Here is a 19833-nt window from a genome sequence, read left to right as displayed (position 1 = left end):
TTTTTGCTTTCCATTCGCTTGGTAGATCTTCCTCCACCCCTTTATTTTGAGCCTATGTGTGTCTCTGCACGTGAGATGGGTCTCCTGAATATAGCACATTGATGGGTCTTGACTCTATCCAGTTTGTCAGTCTGTGTCTTTTAATTGGGGCATTTAGCCCATTTACATTTAAGGTTAATATTGTTATGTGTGACTCTGATCCTGACATTATGATCTTAGCTGGTTATTTTGCCCATTAGTTGATGCAGTTTCTTCCTAGCATCGATGATCTCTATAATTTGGCATGTTTTTGCAGTAGTTGGTACCAGTTGTTCCTTTCCATGTTTAGTGCTTCCTTCAGGAGCTCTTGCAAGGCAGTCCTGGTGGTGACAAAATCTCTCAGCATTTGCGTATCTGTAAAGGATTTTATTTCTCTTTTACTTATGAAACTTAGGTTGACTGGATATGTAATTCTGGGTTGAAAACTATTTTCTTTAAGAATGTTGAATATTGGTCCCCACTCTCTTCTGGCTTGTAGAGTTTCTGCCAAGAGATTCACTGTTAGTCTGATGGACTTCCCTTTGTGGGTAACCCAACCTTTCTCTCTGGCTGCACTTAACATTTTTTCCTTCATTTCAACCTGGGTCAATCTGATAATTCTGTCTCGGGGTTGCCCTTCTTGAGGAGTATCTATATGGTGTTCTCTGTATTTCCTGAATTTGAATGTTGGCCTGCCTTGCTAGGTTGGGGAAGTTCTCCTGGATAATATCCTGAAGAGTGCTTTCCAACTTGGTTCCATTCTCCCAGTCACTTTCAGGTACACCCATCAAATGTAGATTTGGTCTTTTCACATAATCCCATATTTCTTGAAGGCTTTGTTCATTTCTTTTTACTCTTTTTTCTCTAATTTTGTTCTCTTGCTTTATTTCATTAATTTGATCATCAATCACTGATACCCTTTCTTCCACTTGAACGAATTGGCTACTGAAGCTTGTGCATGCATCACATAGTTCTCCTGCCATGATTTTCAGCTCCGTCAGATCATTTAATGTCTTCTTTACACTGTTTATTCTAGTTAGCCATTCGTTTAATCTTTTTTCAAGGTTTTTAGCTTCCTTACGGTGGGTTCAAACATCCTCCTCTAGCTTGGAGTAGTTTGTTATTACCGACCTTCTGAAGCCTACTTCTGTCAGCTCATCAAAGTCATTCTCCGTCCAGCTTTGCTCCGTTGCTGTCAAAGAGCTGCAGTCTTCTGGAGAAGACGTGCTCTGGTTTTTATAATTTTCAGCTTTTCTGCTCTGGTTTCTCCCCATCTTTGTGGTTTTATCTACCTTTAGTGTTTGATGTTGTTGACCTACAGATAGGGTTTTGGTATGGATGTCCTTTTTATTGATGTTGATGCTATTCCTTTCTGTTTGTTAGTTTTCCTTCTAACAGTCAGGTCCCTCAGCTGCAGGTCTGTTGTAGTTTGCTGGAGGTGCCCTCCAGACCGTGTTTTCCTGGGTATCACCAGCGGAGGCTGCAGAACAGCAAATATTGCAGAACAGCAAATATTGCTGCCTGATCTGTCCTCTGGAAGCTTCATCCCAGAGCAGCATCTGCCTGTATGAGGTGTCAGTTGGCCCCTACTGGGAGGTATCTCCCCGTTAGGCTACATGGGTGTCAGGAGGCAATGTGTCCGTTCTCAGAGCTCAAACACCATGCTGGGAGAACCACTGCTCTCTTCAGAGCTGTCAGACAGGGATGTTTAAGTCTGCAGAAGTTTCTGCTGCCTTTTGTTCAGTCATACCCTGACCATAGAAGTGGAGTCAACAGAGGCAGCAGGCCTTGCTGAGCTGTGGTGGGCTCCACCCAGTTCGAGCTTCCCTGGCTGCTTTGTCTACCTACTCAAGCCTCAGCAATGGTGGATGCCCCTCCGCCTGCCACGCTGCTGCCTCACAGGTTGATCTCAGACTGCTGCTCTACCAGTGAGCAAGGTTCCATGGGTGTGGGACCCACTGAGCCAGGCACGGGCTATAATCTCCTGGTGTGCCATTTGCTAAGACTGTTGGAAAAGCACAGCATTAAGACAGGAATGTCCCATTTTTCCAGGTACAGTGTGTCATGGCTTCCCTTGGCTAGGAAAGGGAAATCCCCTGACCCCTTGTGCTTCCCAGGTGAGGCAATGCCCACCCTGCTTCAGCTCACCCTCCACGGGCTGCACCCACTGTCCAACCAGTCCCAATGAGATGAACCAGGTACCTCAGCTGGAAATGCAGAAATCACCCATCTTCTGCATCGATCATGCTGGGAGCTGCAGACTGGAGCTGTTCCTATTTGGCCATCTTGTAATGGACCCATGTCTTACAATTATTTTGTCAGATTTATTCCTAGTTCCTTTATCATTTTGTTATGAATAAGATCTTTAATTTTATCACATTCCCTTGTTGCTGATGGTATATAGAAAGTTACTGATTGGGATATTGGTCTTATGTTCATATTCTTCCTAAACTCTCTTAGTACTAATAGTAGACTCCCTTGAATTTAAGTCTATGTACCTATGAATAATCAGAGTTTTGTTTCTTATACTCTGATCTTTATATCCAGTAGTATGCTGGTAAATGTATAACTAGTTACCTGAGAGAAAAGCCCTGATTTGTATCATTAGCCAATTACTGTGATGTATGGCCCAACATGGCCAATTTCAATAGCTATCAACATGACATCAACCAATTCACAAAAACTCTGAAATTTTAACAATCAGTTCTTCAGAGCTCATAAAAGCTGGCTGTAGCAAAATACTGTGTTATTTCTCTACCCTTCTTACTGCTCTTGCTGGAAACTCTATTATAATGATAAATGGAAGCCATAATAACAAATATCTTAGTCTTATTTCTGATTATAAAGAATGTTTCTGAAAAATTCAATGTTGGGTAAGTTCACTTCAGGTTTTTGATAGACAGCCTTAAGGAAAGTTTCTTCTATTCCTCTTTCCCTAAGAGCTTTCATCACAGGCCAGATGCAGTGGCTCATGCCTGTAATCCCAGTGCTTTGGGAGGCCGAGGTGAGAGCACTGCTTGAGTCCAGGAGGTAGGAGGCTTGTCTCAAACTCCTGGGCTCAAACTATCCTCCCACCTTGGCCTCCCATAGTGCTGGGATTACAGGTGTGAACCACCATACCTGGCTCTAATGATTTTTTTTAAATCTTAGTTTTTTTCTGTGTTAATGTTCTATGTTTTCAATTCCAAATATTATTTATGCTGTCTCTCTCTGATTAATATTATCAAAGGTTGGCTGGGTGCGGTGGCTTACACCTGTAATTCCAGCACTTTGGGAGGCCAAGGCAGGTGGATCACCTGGGGTCAGGAGTTTGAGACCAGCCTGGCCAACACGGCGAAACCCCCTCTGTACTAAAAAATACAAAAATTAGCCAGGCATGTTATTGCGTGACTGTAATCCCAGCTACTGAGGAGGCTGAGGCAGGAGAATTGCTTGAACCCAGGAGGCGGAGGCAGTAGTGAGCCAAGATTGCGCCACTGTACTCCAGCCTGGGTGACAGAACAAGACTCTGTCTCAAAAAAAAGAGAACGACAACAAATATGTGTGTGTGTGTGTGTGTGTGTGTGTGTGTGTGTATACATATATAAAATCAAATGTTTTTCAACTGTCATTTTCACTGAACCTGATTTTGGTATTGTCAATCCTTTCCTTTCCATCTATTCTGTTTTCTATTTCCTTTCTTTCTTGCTTTTCTTTTTTTTTTCTTTTTCGAAACAGAGTCTTATCATGTCACCCAGGCTGTTCTTTAACTCCTGACCTCAAGCAATCCTCCTGCCTCGGCCTCCCAAAGTGCTGAGATTATAGGTGTGAGCCTCTGTGCCTGGCCTCTGGCCTATTTCTTTATTTTCAACGTCATTAATTTATTCAATTATTTTTCTTTTACTTTCTTTGGTTACTCAGTTGTTCTTTTTCTAACTTCTTCAGTCAAATGTTTTGTTTCCTAATTTTTTTATGTTTTGTATATTCTAATATAAATATTATACTAGAATTTTAATTTTAGTTGTATCCCATGGGTTCAGACATAGTGATGCTGTTGTCACTTGAACATTTCATAATTTTCATTATCTCTTCTGTGACCAATAGATGATTTAAAGTGTGTTCTTGGTTGGGTGCAGTGGCTCACACCTGTAATCCCAGGACTTTGGGAGACCAAGGTAGGTGGATCTCTGGAGGTCAGGAGATCGAGACCAGCCTGGCCAAAATGGTGAAACCCTGTCTCTACCAAAAAATACAAAAATTAGCCAGGCACGGTGACCTATGCCTGTAGTCCCAGCTACTCGGGAAGCTAAGGTGTGAGAATTGCTTGAACCTGGGAGGCAGAGGTTGCAGTGAGCTGAGGTCATGCCATTGCACTCCAGCCTGGGCAACAGAGTGAGCCCCTGTCTCAAAAAATAAAAATGAAAATAAAAAATAAGTAAGTGTGTTCTTGCTTTCAGTTTTCAGTTATCTTTTTGTTACTACTTTTTAATTTTATTTTGTCATAGTCACTGATCAAAGACTATATGCTATAGATTCTCTGATAGTTGTTAAGACGTCCTTTATGGCTTAACATATGATCAATATTTTTTAAATGTTCCATGTGAGCATGAAGAGAGTATATATCCTTTCTTTGCTGAAGATCATGCTGATGATCATTTTTTTGTTTTCTACCACGACCACATATTATATTTGCAATCTGAAAAAGTAATTACTGAATTTAAAAAGCTAATTAGATGATTGCTAACAATTAATAAATCTTCAAGGGAAAGAGATAACAGTAAATTATTACACATTTACTATATATCAATTTATGATATGCCAAGCACTAAAATATTTATTTTATCCTATTTAATCCTCATTATACCCTGTAAGGAAAATATAATTATTGTCCCCATTTTGCAGATGGAAAAACAGAAACACAAAAAGATTAGGTGACTTGCCAAGTCACACAGCTAATAAATAGTGAAGTCTATGTTCTAAAATACTATACTATGTAATATCAACATTGACATTTACATGTATACACATACATATACCCATATAGATGTATATACACATATATGTAAAGTATAAAACAGGCACATCAAATATATCTAACCTGAAATATATTACATGGCATCTTTAGGTCATCATAAGTAATACTGATGAGAGAAAAAAGACAAAATACCTCTGGTGGTTTTTTCATTCAGATTCAAACCGTATTTTGCCAAAGCTCTAATCACATCACTTTGCCCAGCCATGCAAGCTGCATACAACAAATTTCTCCCAACGATGTCTTCTTCTAAGAGAAGCTGCATGGCCTGTTCATGATGAGGATTCTCAGGATCTTCAAAAATCTTCTGCAAACCCTCTACATCCCCTGTGAGAGCAGGTTGTAAAAGGGGGTTCCTGGGGCCTGTTTCCTCTGGTTCTTGGACTTCTTCTTCTTCATCTTCCTCTTCCTGCTGTGAGAAAAATTCTGAACTCTCTGACTCTGGAGGTCCTTCTGACTCCATTAACTCCAAAAATACCTATGACCAAAAAATAAAAAAGTGATAAAAATCTACTCAAACACATCAGTATTTGTTTATTTATTTGCTCAGTCAACTGACAATATAGATGGTATAAAAATACTTAACTAGTTGAAAATAACTATAAAGTAAGATACTTCAGCAATTCCATCAATAAAGTTCATTGTGTACCTATTACGACTAAGTACATATAACACGGCTCAAGTATATACTAAAATGTTAAATGTGTGAAATAAATAATAAATTCAATAGAAACAGAAGAAAGATCGTATGATCTAAATTCATTAGGAAGAGATTGAAAAAAATGTCTAAGAGACCCACCTGCCTAAATAAGGGTCCCTGTATGAGAGAAGTGAGAAATATAATTGGGTTACTGGAACCAGATTATAAAGACTTTAAAAATTAGGCACCGACATTTAAACAGAATTCATTCCCTCAGTAACATACTGAAAGCACTGTGTAAATTGTGAAAACCAGAATCAGATTTATTTCCTACCCTCAACAAGTTACCATTTCAAGGGAAAAAATATGAAATGCACAAAATAAGTGTAATAAAAGGTGACAAGTAGTAAATACCATAACAAAAGAAATGCTATAGGAGTTTAGAAGGGATAAGATTAATTCTAGATAAAACTATTCAAGGATGTCTCTTTTTTTTTCACATCAGACAGGAAACGTGTCCATGTTGTAACAAGGTTTGAAGGAGGTACCTCTCAAACATGCGCATGAAAACCCAATAATCACACCTATGAATTACAAAAGGATCTAACTAAGGATGTCTTGCTAGTGCTTCAGTCTGTCAGAACACAATATTAAACTGGGAAAGATTCAGAGAAGAGTACCAGAGACCCTTCATACATGCAAGAATGTTTGTGGCATCACTGTTCACAACAGCAAAAAACCCAGAAGGGAAAACCAATGTCCAAGAAGAGGAGCATAAACTGGTATATTGAAACAAAATGGTATATAACTGTTAAAAGAAATAAATTACAGTGGTATGCCATACGGTAGGCAGCTTCTGACAAGGCTCCCAATGTCCCACCCCTGCCTCCTGGTATTCATACCTTTGTGTAATTTCCTCACCTTGAATGTGGGTTGGACCTAGTGACTGGCTTCTAATGAAGAGAATACAGCAATAGTGAGGGGATGTAAATTCTGTAATTCAGTTACAGTAGACTGTGATTTTGTCTTGCTGATATTCTCTCCCTTGCTCTTCTCATGCGCTGTGATGGAGAAGGCCACCTTTCAAGGAAGGAGGGTGATCTCTGTTCAACAGCCAGTAAGAATCAAGGCTCTTAATCCAATTCCATAAGGAACTTAATTCTGCCAGCAATCACCGAGTGAGCATGGAAGTAGATCTGGCCCAGTTAACCTTGAGGTGACTATGGTCTCAGGCAACACCTTGATTATAGCCTCATGAGAAATCTTCAAGTAGAGGATCCAGCTAACCTGTGCCTAGATTCCTGACCCACAGAAACTGTGAGATAATCAATGAGTGTTGTTTTTAACCTAACAAGCTTGGGGCTAATTTGTCACACAGCAGTAAGACACAGAACAATATAAATGAATCTTATCAATATATCACATGAAAAATATAAATCCAAAAGATTTTATATATATATAAAGATATATTTTTGTCAAGTGAAAAGTAATTAAACAGACTTTTTAGGAATACAAATAGATGCAGTAACACTACACAGAAATAAAAGACAAAAAGCAAGATTGAACACAGATTCAAGATCATGTTTACCAGGATGAAGGGTAGTGGGAGAAGATGAGATGCTGGAAATGTGATAAAGGGAATCATATGTTTAGTAAAGAATATTAACATTTAAGTTGAGCCATCAGGAATGGGCAAGACTGTCATTCAGAAGTCAGAAGGAAGGAAATTCCAGATGGAATAACTAAGTTAAAGCACCAAAGCAAAGATCACAGGTATTTTTGGTAATGAGCATGTTGGCCAATTTGGTTAAGTATAAGCCATTCAAAATAAGCAAGAAGTCTGCTCTTAAAAAGAGCCTGGGATTGCATCAATAAGTCTGAACTTGATTCTGTAGGCAACTGGTAGAGCAAGGAACAATTAAGGACAGTTAGCTGAAGGTTTTGGTGCTAGGAACTAAGTAGGTTTCAAGGAGATTGGTCTGACAAGCCTGAGTGACATAGATTAGAGGAGTAAGAGACTAGAGGCAAAAAAGAAAAATTAATTAGACAGTTACTGGAGAAGTCTAAATTAGTGTGAATTAGGGCTTTAATTATTCACTCATATAATTCAGTGTTTAATGGATTCCTTCCTCTATGCCAGGCACTATGCTAGATCCTGAGGATTCAACAAGTTAGGAAAGATCCCTCCTATCATGAAGCATATATTCTGATTGTATGCAGGCAATAAAAAATAAAACAAACGTGATAATTTTAGACTGTTATAAGTGTTTCCAAAGAAATAAACATGGTGAAGCACTAGGAAGTAACAGGGAAGTGAAGAGAAAAAACTTGAAAAAGAAAAATCAAGGTGATATTGAAGTAGGACTGCAGAGAATGACAAAGACTATGAAGGCCACAGGAAAATGGAACAGAAATCCAAAGCAGGGGTTAAAGGCCAGAGAGCAAATATGTTAGGCTTGTGAGCCCTCTGTCTCTATTCTAACTACTCAACTCTGCAGTTGTTGCTTGAAAGTAGTTATAGACAATACACAAATGAATGGGTGTGCCTGTGTTTGAAGAAAACATTATTTACAAAACAAGTGGTGTTCCACAGGCCATAGTTTTCTGACCCTGTTCTTAAGAAATAACAGTCCTAAAGAGTGCTGAAAGAAAAGAAAACTGTCATTTACTTCTACGGTGAAGTAAAGAAAATAAATAGGATAATAGTTGAAAGCTCATAGTGATATGCATTTTAAATTGGTAGAATATTACAATCTTCTCTATTACTACCCTACATTAATCCCTTCCTTCTATAAATGTGTATAATGCTTGTAAGCCATTAGGAATTCTTTGGCTGTAAATCATAGAAAAGCCAAATAAGATTGACTATTTAAAAGTAGGAGATTCTTTTCACACATAATGAGAAATTTAAAGATGGAGATGGTTCAGCAGCTCAAAAATATAGATTCAATCTCTACCACTCCATCATAGTTAGTGTGTAAGACTTTCATCTTCACAACTCTTGCCTCATGTTATAACTCCTGGAATCTCATCTTAATTCATGGCAGGAAAAATGGGGAATCTCCTAGAGGATACCAGTGATATCAATCCCTCCAATCCCTCTTAAGGGGAAAGCAAAACAAAAATCTTTCCTAACAAGTCCCAACAAACTTCCAGTTAATATCTCAAAGGCCAGACTGTACAATGTGGTGTGGCCACCCCATCTTTAAGAGGAGAGGGGGAGAAAAAAGCAAGTTTCTTGATTTTCCAGTCTCTATGATAGAGGCAAGCAAGGTAGACAGGGATTGGAAATGGGAGTTGAGTTACCCAATCAACAATGACTCATCCATAAGATTCGGTGCATGTCTTGTATTTGAGATGGTTTAGTTCAACTCTTTCATTTTACAGAAGAATTACAGTGGAAACTTGTAATTCTTCAGTGTCTGACATCCAACTCCCTACCCTTCCAACACACACACACACACACCTTCTTTAAAGCACGCCTATCTCAGTTTCAGATAATTCTAATAAAAGATATAGCTAACTTCCCACACCAGAAGATAAAGAAGCAGGATTCTTCTTTTCTCTCTCTCAGTACAAGCCTGGGGGCAGGTACATTATTTAAGCTCAGCCAATCAGGGGCTCCATCCTACGATCTTGACTCTTAAACAAGGGATACAAGAAAATGAGGCTAGTTGAAGGGCATTCATCACAAGCGACAGAAATAGTATGCTGATCAAACTTCCTGCTATGAGAAGATGCTGTGGTTCTTGTGGTCTGATCCTCCACGGTTCCCTTGGTTTCCTCATTTTCAGCCTCCCAGTAATTACTAGTTGTCTTCCCCAAAATCTAATCTCCTTTTGTTTTGGAATAGAACCCCACCCTCTCTTCTTTTGGAATAGAAGCCCACCCTCTTTTCTTTTAACAAGACTTTTTTTAAACTGATCTTTACGGTGGAATAAGACTATTTTCCAGTCTCTCTTGTAATATTGGTGTTGCCACATGCCCAAATAGTAAGCAATAAGATCTAAGCAGATATATAGAGTGCAAATTCCAGGAATGTTTAATTCCTTCTCACTGGATTTCAAGCATAATAGCTGGAGCTTGAAAAGATAATGGTTGGTCTCTTCAAATACATATGTATTATTTTATATCTTGTATAAATTATTTCTGTTATAATACATAATATATATTAGTTTGACATTTCATTTTAATTTTATATGTAAGTATATGTAACTTCTACCAATAGAGTGACCACATAATTTATTGATTGGTAACAATGGACAATTTTACCATGGATACATTGCATATATGCCTATATTTGTACATATATATTTCTTTTTAAAACAAAGCAATATTTCTCTTTACTATAGGTAACATATCACTGTTTTTTGTCCCATTTTTATTTTTTTAAAACTGGGTGCCACCTACTAAATTGACTGCATCACCCACTAAATGGGATGCAACCCACAGTGTGTAAAAACATGAGTCTTGAATAAGCACTATGGAGACTATACCAGGAAATCAACAAGAAGAACTCTAACAGAAGTTAAACAGCTTGTGTTTATGGTTAATAGCTTGGGTGACATATGTCCCGATGTATGCAGGACATTTCCCGTTTTATCTGTTTTCCTGGTATAATTTTTAATAGCGTTACTTTCACTCTCAAAAGTGTCCATTATTATTAGACAATAATTTTGTCACTCTATTAATAGTAGTCATAATCTTTTGAAACATTTCTGCTAAAGATATCCATATTCAAACCTTGCAGAATAGAGGCAGGATGTGTTAGGAATGGCTTTCACTGGCACACCAGGGACCCAGCCATGAGACCTTGAAGATACTGAGAAATTCCTATTTTTGTTTCACAGATATTCCTGTTATGAGACCTAGAATAGCTTTACATCTCCTACATTCCAACTACCCAAATCCTATTTAGGCCGAGCTATAAACCCACTTTCTTCCTAAAACTTTCCTTAATTCCTCTCTTGAGTGCACACTGGCCTCTCAATATTCTGAACTCCAAAGGCCATTGTGTATAGTCTATACAATACAACCTACCAAATATGATATTATATTATTTTCTAATTGTTTCAAGTATGTAAGACATCTATTCAATTAGGTTGTAAACTTGCTGGGGGCAGGAATGAAGCTTTACATTTCTTTGTGTTACTTTCAGACTTGCCACAATTCTTAACAAGTTGTATATATTCAATAACTCTTAAAGTCAAGCTTGCAATTCCCAGTGCTGCTTTTCGTAGCCCAGAGCAATGGGTTTTGGAGTCAGAGAGACTTGGGTTCACAATCCAATCCTGCAATTTATTAGCTGCATAATACTGGGCAATTTACCTACTCTCTTGTAGGAATAACACTAGAGTCTAGACTATGATTGTTCTAAGAATTAAAATAAATTAAATATGTACATGCCAAGCACATGGGGAACATTTAGTAAATACAAGCTACCATTATCATTATTAGGTCATCATCAAACCTCCAGCAAAATCATCCATGAAGCAAAAGAAAAGATGGTAATGCTACTATTTATTTTCTTTCTTTTTTTAAAAAAAGAAAACAACAATAATAACAACAACAACAACAACAAAACAAGTTCTTGCTATATTGCACAGACTGGTCTTGAATTCCTGGCTCAAGCTGTCCTCCTGCCCTGGATCCCAAGTAGCTGGGCTCACAATCTTCCTGCCTCCACCTCCCAAGTAGCTAGGACTACGGGCCCATGCCACCAGGCCCAGCTCTTTCTCTTTTTTGAATATTCCATAGTTTATTCCTATGCAGGGTATGAATAAATAATTTTCTACCCTACCACCACCAGACACTTGATTACCAACATATCATTCCACATCTAGAGATCAGTCTGATCCCAGGTTAATTCAGAGATATGCAGACAAAGTAGATCAAATCTTGCACTATGATTTGGGCCAGAATACTCACAGCTACTCTTGTTATACTCTTGAATGGAGCTTAATTTCTATATCAGCCCAGAACCAACATAATGAGGGCAGCGGTTCTCATATTCTTTGATCTCAGGGCTCTTTACAGTCTTAAAAATTGAGAACCCCAGGGAATTTTTGTTTATGTGGGTTATATCTAAATATTTATATGAGAAATTAAAACTGAGGCCGGGTACAGTGCCTCACACCTGTAATCCCAGCAGTTTGGGAGACTGAGGTGAGTGGATCACTTGAGTTCAGGAGTTCGAGACCAGCTTGGACAACATGCTGAAACCCCATCTCCACAAAAAATACAGAAAAAAAAATAGCTGAGCATGGGGGCACATGCCTGTGGTCCCAGCTACTTGGGAGGTTGAGGTGAGAGAATCGTTTGAGCCCAGGAGGCAGAGGTTGCAGTGAGCCATGATCACGCCACTGCACTCCAGCCTGGATTACAGAGCAAGACTTTGTCTCCAAAAAACAACAACAACAAAAAAAACATAAAGTACATAATAATTCATCTTAAACACATTACCTGTTAACAACAAAAAAAAAATAGTTTATGAAAAATAACTAGGCCTGAATACAACCAAAGATTAAGTAAGGGAGAATTCACCCTCTCTTCCTATTTTCAAGGAATAATGACAAGAAAAAAAGTATGTATATGTTTAGTACAAACAGAACCATCCATGTTTTTTCTAAATATTTTAGATCCAGGGCTGGTTTAATCCACCAATACAGAGGATTATATATATTGTATTGATTCTGTTTCTCTGAAGAACTCTAATACGAATAGCATTTTATTTTTATTTATTCTTTTTTTTTTTTTTTTTTTTTTTTTTTTTTGAGACAGGATCTCACTCTGTCACCCAAGCTGAAGTGCAATGATGCCATTACGTCTCACTACAGCCTGAACTCCTGGGCTGAAGCAATCCTCCCAACTCAGCCTTCCGAGTAGCTGTGACTATAGCTGCATGCCATCACACCAGGCTAATTTTTTAATCTTTTGGTAGAGACAGGGGGTTTGGCTATGTTGCCCATACTGGTCTCAACCTCAAGCGATCCTCCCACCTCAGCCTCCCAAAATGCTGAGATTACAAGTGTGAGCCACCATGCCCAGCTGCAATTTACATTTTAGAAAACTTCTATTGGCCATGTGTTGGCCAACAACTTCCCAATACTTTCATGATGAGATCAGAGGTGATATTAATGAAAGTGGGCTTTTAAAAATATTACAGCATGAAACATGTTCACATTTGGAAAACTGATATAACTAAATGAAGCAACATTTTGCTAATGACTGCTTTTCTCCTTTACAAAATCAGCTTTACTCCCCCTGCCATTTTCCATTATGTTACAATATCAAGCATGGGTAAAAGATCCAAAGTATAAGACAGATCAATAGATTTTAATGTAACACAGTATGAAAAGTTCATTGACATGGCTTCAGATTCCACACTGCAAGTAGCTTTTAAGAAACTACCACTTGTGGCCGGCTGCAGTGGCTCACACCTGTAATCACAGCATTAAGGAGGCTGAGGTGGGCAGATCACAAGGTCAGGAGTTCAAGACCAGCCTGGCCAATATGGTGAAACCCCGTCTCTACTAAAAATACAAAAAAAAAAAAAAATTAGTCGGGCATGGTGGCAGGCACCTGTAGTCCCAGCTACTCAGGAGGCTGAGGCAGGAGAGTCACTTGAACCCGGGAGGCAGAGGTTGCCGTAAGCCAAGATTGCCCCACTGCACTCCAGCCTGGGGCAACAGAGACTGCATCTTAAAAAAAAAAAGAAACTACCACTTGTAGAGTTTTGGTGCAGTCACAAAAAATGTGCACAATTATCTGAAAAAGCTATTAAAATACTATTCCCTTTTCCAACTATATATCAATGTAAGGAGGAATTTTCTTTACACATTTCAAAACAACTTATTGCAACAGATTGACTGCAGAAGCAGACTTAAGAATCTGTCTCCCATTAAGCCAGAAATTAAAGACATTTGCAGAAATGTAAAATAATACCACTTTCTCACTAATTCTTTTGTTCTGGAAAATAGTTATTTTTATGAGAAATACATAATTTATGTTAACATGTGAATTTGTTATTTTTTAAGGAATTAATAAATATTTTTTAAATCCTCAGTTTAATTTCTAATTCTTATATCTAATACTGTATTAAAAGATATAACTCACATAAAGGAAAGCTCTTTTTGATCATTTTTTAAGAGTAAAATGGAGTCCTGACACAACAAAGTTTCAGGGCACTGCCTTTGGATATACATGAGACCTAGAAATAGGGAAGTCTTGCAGGATGCTTGCCCTACTCAATTGCTATAGCAGGGCAAGGAGGCTTTGCAGGGAGGGAGGGCTGTGGTGCAAACCACTCCAGTCAGGGCTGAAGGGAAGTCACAGCAGGAACTCAGCGCAACTGAGTGAGCCAGGGAGCTCTACTGAGTCCTGACCAAACCAGGAGATACCTGTTCACAAGGTATATAAGCCAAAGGTTAACAAAGAACCACGAAAGCCCTAAGGAGCACCCGGTATACCAGGAACATCACCCCCTCCCCTCGCCACAGCCAAGGGAAGGCAAAGGGACCCTGACACGTCCCCATAACTGATTCCATGAGCCATCCACATGCATCCACATAGCCGGGGGACCATCTCAAGGAAAGAATCCAAGACGATATCTGAAAACCTAAACATTTGTATATAAGAGAAATTAAGCACTACCCAAAGAATTCAATTCTAAATTGAGCTAAACTTTAAAACCAATTGGACAGTTAGATTCTTTCCTAATAATCAATATGTAAATGCTCATGAAAGGAACTAGATCAGTCATATACAAAAATAAATTACATTGTCTTTGCCCACAGAAGTAATAACATACATCAAAATTGTAACCCTGCTACATATAACTAAAGTTTCACATAGAACATGAACATGGGAGGGAAGAGGGAAAGCTGGAACTATGAAGGCAGAATGGCATTGCTTTAGTCTTGATTCTGTTACTAATTACGTGACTTTTCTGAAATGAGGATAGCACCTGGTCTGCCTTACTAAATCAGTCTAGAAAAATCTATAAACCTTTTTAAGTATAGAATGTGAATGCTTTCGAGGCACCCACAATAGAAAATCACATAGGTCATAGTCCCTACCCGGGCTCTCACATTTTAGTAGGGAAGACACAAGTAAATCAGTAATGACAGAGTGAGATCAGGGATTCAATGGAGGTAGGCAAAGAGTGCTTTGAGAGTTAAAACGTGGACATCTACATTCAGTTCTGGGTGGCGGTCTCAGAAAGGTTTCCCAGAAGAGGTGAAACCTTGATATTGAAGAGCAGGAGTTTTAAAAGGAGGAAAAAAGGACAATCCAGGTAACGGGAAGAACATAAACAAAGGGCAAGGAGGCAGGCGACGCAGCCCGAAGTTGTGATACAGGAGTAGATCCTTACGTGCCTTTTAAGCCAATTGATTTTTTTCATCAAAAAAAAATGTAGTCCCTTAAGGATTTTAAGTCCCAGCTCAAGGAGAAGGACCCCCAAGGGCAGCCCCGGGTACACAGGATTAAACAAAGAGAGGGCCTGAGGAACAGGATACAGAAAGCGTCAGCGCCGCCAGGTGATCCAGGAGGTCCCGCGAGGGGGCAACGGACTCTTCCGGGCACCAGAGTTTGCTCTTCGGCCTGAATTCCCTGGGGACCTTCTGCGATTCCCTCGCGCCTGCCCGCGGGGTAAGGGACCGGTGTGCAAAGCTCTGGACAGAAGCAGTTTGAGGACGCTGAGATTGAAGCCCACTCCCCTCCAGCCCTGCCCCAGCAACCTGGAGGGAAGATGTCCGTCTACCCCCTGGCACCCTTCCCCGAGTGCCCACCCGGATCACGGCGCCAGGACCCCTAGACTCACCACACCCGAGCCCCAGCCTCCTCGGTTACCATGGCAACGGCGCACCGCGCGAGGCAGCGCCTCCCCCTGCGCCGCGGTTCCGGCAGCGCGGGAAGGTTATGCTTGGTGGCAAAGGCGCAGGAAGCGAGAGGGGAAAAACAGCCAGGAATTAATCCAGATAATTTCAGTTTCTGGGTGGCGTGTCGGTTTTTTCTTTGTTTTGTAAATTTTCTGTAATACTGTATTTGTTTTACAGTTTAAAAATAAGTTGTGCATATTGGTTGTTGGCCCGTCTAATCTTTGGCTTTTAAACGAAAGAATTTTCTGGAAATATGAGATTGCATTCTAAAAACTACAAAAGATTGTACGAATAACCCCTTAATTTTCCAGTTATTGGATATCTTTCTCCCATGGTTTATGGTCACTGTCACCAGCAAGGAGCGTTTCAGACGACCTCACAAGTGCCAGCTACCTTAGGAGCAGAAGAAACTTGGAGACTATATCCCTCTTGATTCAGAAATTCAAGATGCAAAACGCAACTTTAAAAGGGGGGAAGCGAAGGAGGTGGAGGGACAAAGGGTTCGAAAGAAACAGCAGGGAAGGGTCAGGCATACCTAGTAATTATATCAATGTTCACCTGAATCACACAGTGAAAACAGGGAAGTTTTTGTGCTGAAGGCAAGTGTGAAGGAAAATATTCATTTCTTTAGTACTTCTACCAGGAATCCATTAAGGAGTAGGTGAATGTTTTAGAGGGGCTCTGAACATTTGTGCTGACGTTCGAATAGCCTAGTTTTGAAATGAATATTTGACCTAAGGCCCAAGCAAAATTTCACCATTGTTACAGTAGGTAGGTAGTCAGGCATGAGCAGAGCAGGCTCCCCTATCCCACACCAGGAATGTCACGTGACCGTCAGGTAATAGGCAGTTGTTAACTGTCTCTAAAATAATAATTGGTTGCATCCAATGCCAGGAAAAGGCACTCTCCCAATAGACAGAAAACACCTGAAACTGGTTATCAGCAGCTTCCCCATAAGATCTCAGGAGTTGGGTGATGTGAGAAACATACTCACCTGTCCAAACCCAAAGAATGGACTTAGAGGCATGAAGAACAGCAGAAGAGAGACTTTTCAATAACAGTCTTGCAAGATCAGGTGTCTGGTGAGCAGGCACACCCAGTGCAGTTTCGTCAAGGAATTTACCACCTAGTGTACAAGTCCCTACCCCGGTTCCTCATAGGCTGAGTACTATGGGGTTACAATCTTTCATTACCTAAGTTTCATTATCCCCTTACAAGGTTACATCTTGTCTCCTTCCCCACTTTAAGTTTTGATTTCCCAATGACAAAACTTTCTTTCCTTTTATGGATTAGCCACCCCACCCCCCTATTCTTTTTCTCCCTCCCCTCTGACTTCTGAGTCTTATCACTCTTCCCAGATGTCTGTAGCGCACGGCTTGTCATGTCTGCAAGGGAGCTGCCCGGATTTGCTGGGGCCTGTTTTCTGAAAATGGACCACTTAAAAAGTACTTCTTGGGGCCGGGCGCGGTGGCCCAAGCTTGTAATTCCAGCACTTTGGGAGGCGGAGGCGGGCGGATCACGAGGTCAGGAGATAGGGACCATCCTGGCTAACAAGGTGAAACCCCGTCTCTACTAAAAATACAAAAAAAAAAAAATTAGCTGGGAGTGTTGGCGGACGCCTGTAGTCCCGGCTACTCAGGAGGCTGAGGCAGGAGAATGGCGTGAACCCGGGAGGTGGAGCTTGTAGTGAGCCGAGATCGCGCTACTGCACTCCAGCCTGGGCAACAGAGACTCCATCTCAAAAAAAAAAAAAGAAAAAGAAAAAAAAAGTATTTCTTACTGGTGAGTGGGCTCAAGGATACACATTAAGAGTCAAAATGGCGGAGTTTAACTAGTATATGACCTTCTTGGGTACATTCAACTGGTGAGAGAAGAATGCCTCAAGTGATCATGCATAGAACTGCAGTAAACACACTGCATGTGCTCCTCTCCCAAGTGCTAGCAGGTCACTGCACATGCGGACAGCCCACCCCAAGAGAAGAATCGGGGAGAAGAGACGCAAAACCCCAGAAGTACGCCAACATATAAAACCCTGAGGCCAGGCATAGTGGTACACGCCTGTAATCCCAACACTTTGGGAGGCCGAGGCCCGCCGATCACGAGGACAGGAGATTGAGACCATCCTGGCTAAACACGGTGAAACCCCGTCTCTACTAAAAATACAAAAAAAAAAAAAAAAAAAATTAGCCGGGCGTGGTGGCACGCGCCTGTAGTCCCAGCTCCTTGGGAGGATGAAGCCGGAGAATCTCATAAACCCGGGAGGCGGAGCTTGCAGTGAGCCCAGATCGCACCACTGCACTCCAGCATGGGCGACAAAGCGAGACTCCATCTCAAAAAAAAAAAAAAGAAACCCTAAGTCAAAGGTCAAACTGCACTTGATCTCTCAAAGTCACCCACTTGGCCCTTTCCAAGTGTACATTACTTCCTTTCATTCCTGCTCAAAAGCTTTTTAATAAACTTACACTCCTGCTCTAAAACTTGCCTCCATCTCTTCTTATGCCTTATGCCCCTCAGTCAGATTCTTTCTTCTGAGGAGGCGAGAATTGAGGCTGCTGCAGACCCATACAGATTCACCACCAGTAACACCACCATAAATCTGAACTTCTGAAATACAAGAATAAATTTGAATTTTTTCAAATGTGATTATTAAATTTTTCATATTCAAATAAGTTGTGGTAATCAAAATTTTGGAGTTTGACATTACAGACAGGAATGATAATCTGTCAGTTGCAAGCTTGCTCCTGCTGTCACTATACAACACATTTGTTCTACTCAACAATCATTTCTTACTGAAGGTGATGAAGAGCAAGGCTAAGTTCAGGTATTTCAGTTTTAACATGCCATTTTTTCATAGTCTTTGTTTTTTAATATCTGGATGGAAGATGACTTATGATGCATAACTGTACAAAACTGTACATGATTCTGTTTTTCATTCATCTTCAGGGGATACGAAGAATTCCCACATATAACTGTTTCTTGAAAGTCTGAAGTGGAATTAAATAACTAAAAATTAAATAGAGTTTTTAAAGTTTTTTTTTGAGTGCTCTGAATGCTAATATTAGAAAGGTAGCAAGATACAAAAGGTTTGAGACCTAAAAGCAAAGATGCCCTGAGCTCCCCTTGAACTCCACGTCAGAAACAGCTGCGTGATGCATCTAGGCAGACCAGGTTAGAAACAGACAGGAGATCCATGGCAAGAGTGTGGCCTAGATGCAGCAGAAAGACTCCCATGACACCCTCTCTTAGCCATACCCCCTGCAAGCTTGACCTGAGAGTACTGGAAAGAACCACTAGATTTGAAGGGGCTGAGTGCCCATGTGTAAGAGACATCTCAGCAATAACCTATGGGTATTAATGGAGGTCCAGATAAGACAGTGGAGGCCTGGTGAACAGAGAGCTTAAGCAGCAAATGATTAAGCACCATTCAAACCCCCCAGAAATTAGATCCCCTCTAGAAAATTATGGTGAGAGGTTTCCAAAATGATTGAAATTAGTTTTTTCCAACATAGGAGAATAGGCCCTCAGAATAGAAATTATTGTATAAAAAACTATATTTCTATGCCTTTTTTTTTTGAGATGGAATCTTGGTCTGTCACCCAGGCCAGAGAGCAGTGGTGTCATCTCGGCTCACTGCAACCTCCACCTCTTGGGTTCAAGCGATTCTCTGGCCTCAGCCTCCCAAGTAGCTGGAATTACAAGCACGTGTCACCATGCCTTGCTAATTTTTGTAATTTTTTAGTAGAGATGGGGTTACACCATGTTGGGCAGGCTGGTCTTAAACTCATGACCTCAGGTGATCCACCTGCCTTGGCCTCCCAAAGTGCTAGGATTACAGGCATAACAACCACACCCTGCCATATTTCTATACTTCATAGACTAAGAGTCATGTTCTTTGTACAATACCAATTTCTGATGAAAAACCTGGATAAACTAGTAGAGTAAGTTACTCCATGGTAACTTAATGTGCTATAATAATCATGTCTTATTGTTTGAAAGCCTATTATATGCTGAGTATTGTGTTAAGTGATTCATATAAAAATTATCTCTAATCCTTATAGCAACTCTGTGAAAGTGATATTCTTTTTTTTTTTTTCGATATTATTCTTGAAACTGACACTTAGAAAGGTTGAGTCACCTACCTAAGACCACACAGCTAATAGGGCCAAACCAGGATTTGTACCTAGGTTAGTCTGGTTTAAAACACCAGAGGACTGCTACTTGTTAGCTATATGCTAATTAAATATTAGAGAAAATCTGCCAAAAATAATAACTATTTCAAAATA

The 19833-nt window shown here is 40.1% G+C and overlaps 1 protein-coding gene across 1 annotated transcript in view; it reads right to left on the bottom strand.

The window, feature by feature from the left end:
• The window catches only part of ANKRD45 (ankyrin repeat domain 45), a 61660-nt gene extending 46130 nt beyond the window's left edge, over nt 1-15530 (bottom strand). The window contains exons 1-2 of the mRNA XM_012000412.1: nt 15493-15530; nt 5165-5507 (exon numbers count right to left, since the gene is read on the bottom strand). Of these exons, the coding sequence (XP_011855802.1) occupies nt 5165-5492 (328 nt within the window). The 5' untranslated portion in view covers nt 5493-5507; nt 15493-15530. The remainder of the gene's footprint in view (nt 1-5164; nt 5508-15492) is intronic.
• Nucleotides 15531-19833: the final 4303 nt, after the last annotated feature.

The sequence above is a fragment of the Mandrillus leucophaeus genome, unplaced genomic scaffold (assembly GCF_000951045.1).
Source record: "Mandrillus leucophaeus isolate KB7577 unplaced genomic scaffold, Mleu.le_1.0 Scaffold629, whole genome shotgun sequence".
Taxonomy (NCBI): domain Eukaryota; kingdom Metazoa; phylum Chordata; class Mammalia; order Primates; family Cercopithecidae; genus Mandrillus; species Mandrillus leucophaeus.
The sequence above is the reverse complement of the archived record's forward strand: the minus strand, read 5'-3'. Positions and strand labels throughout refer to the sequence as shown.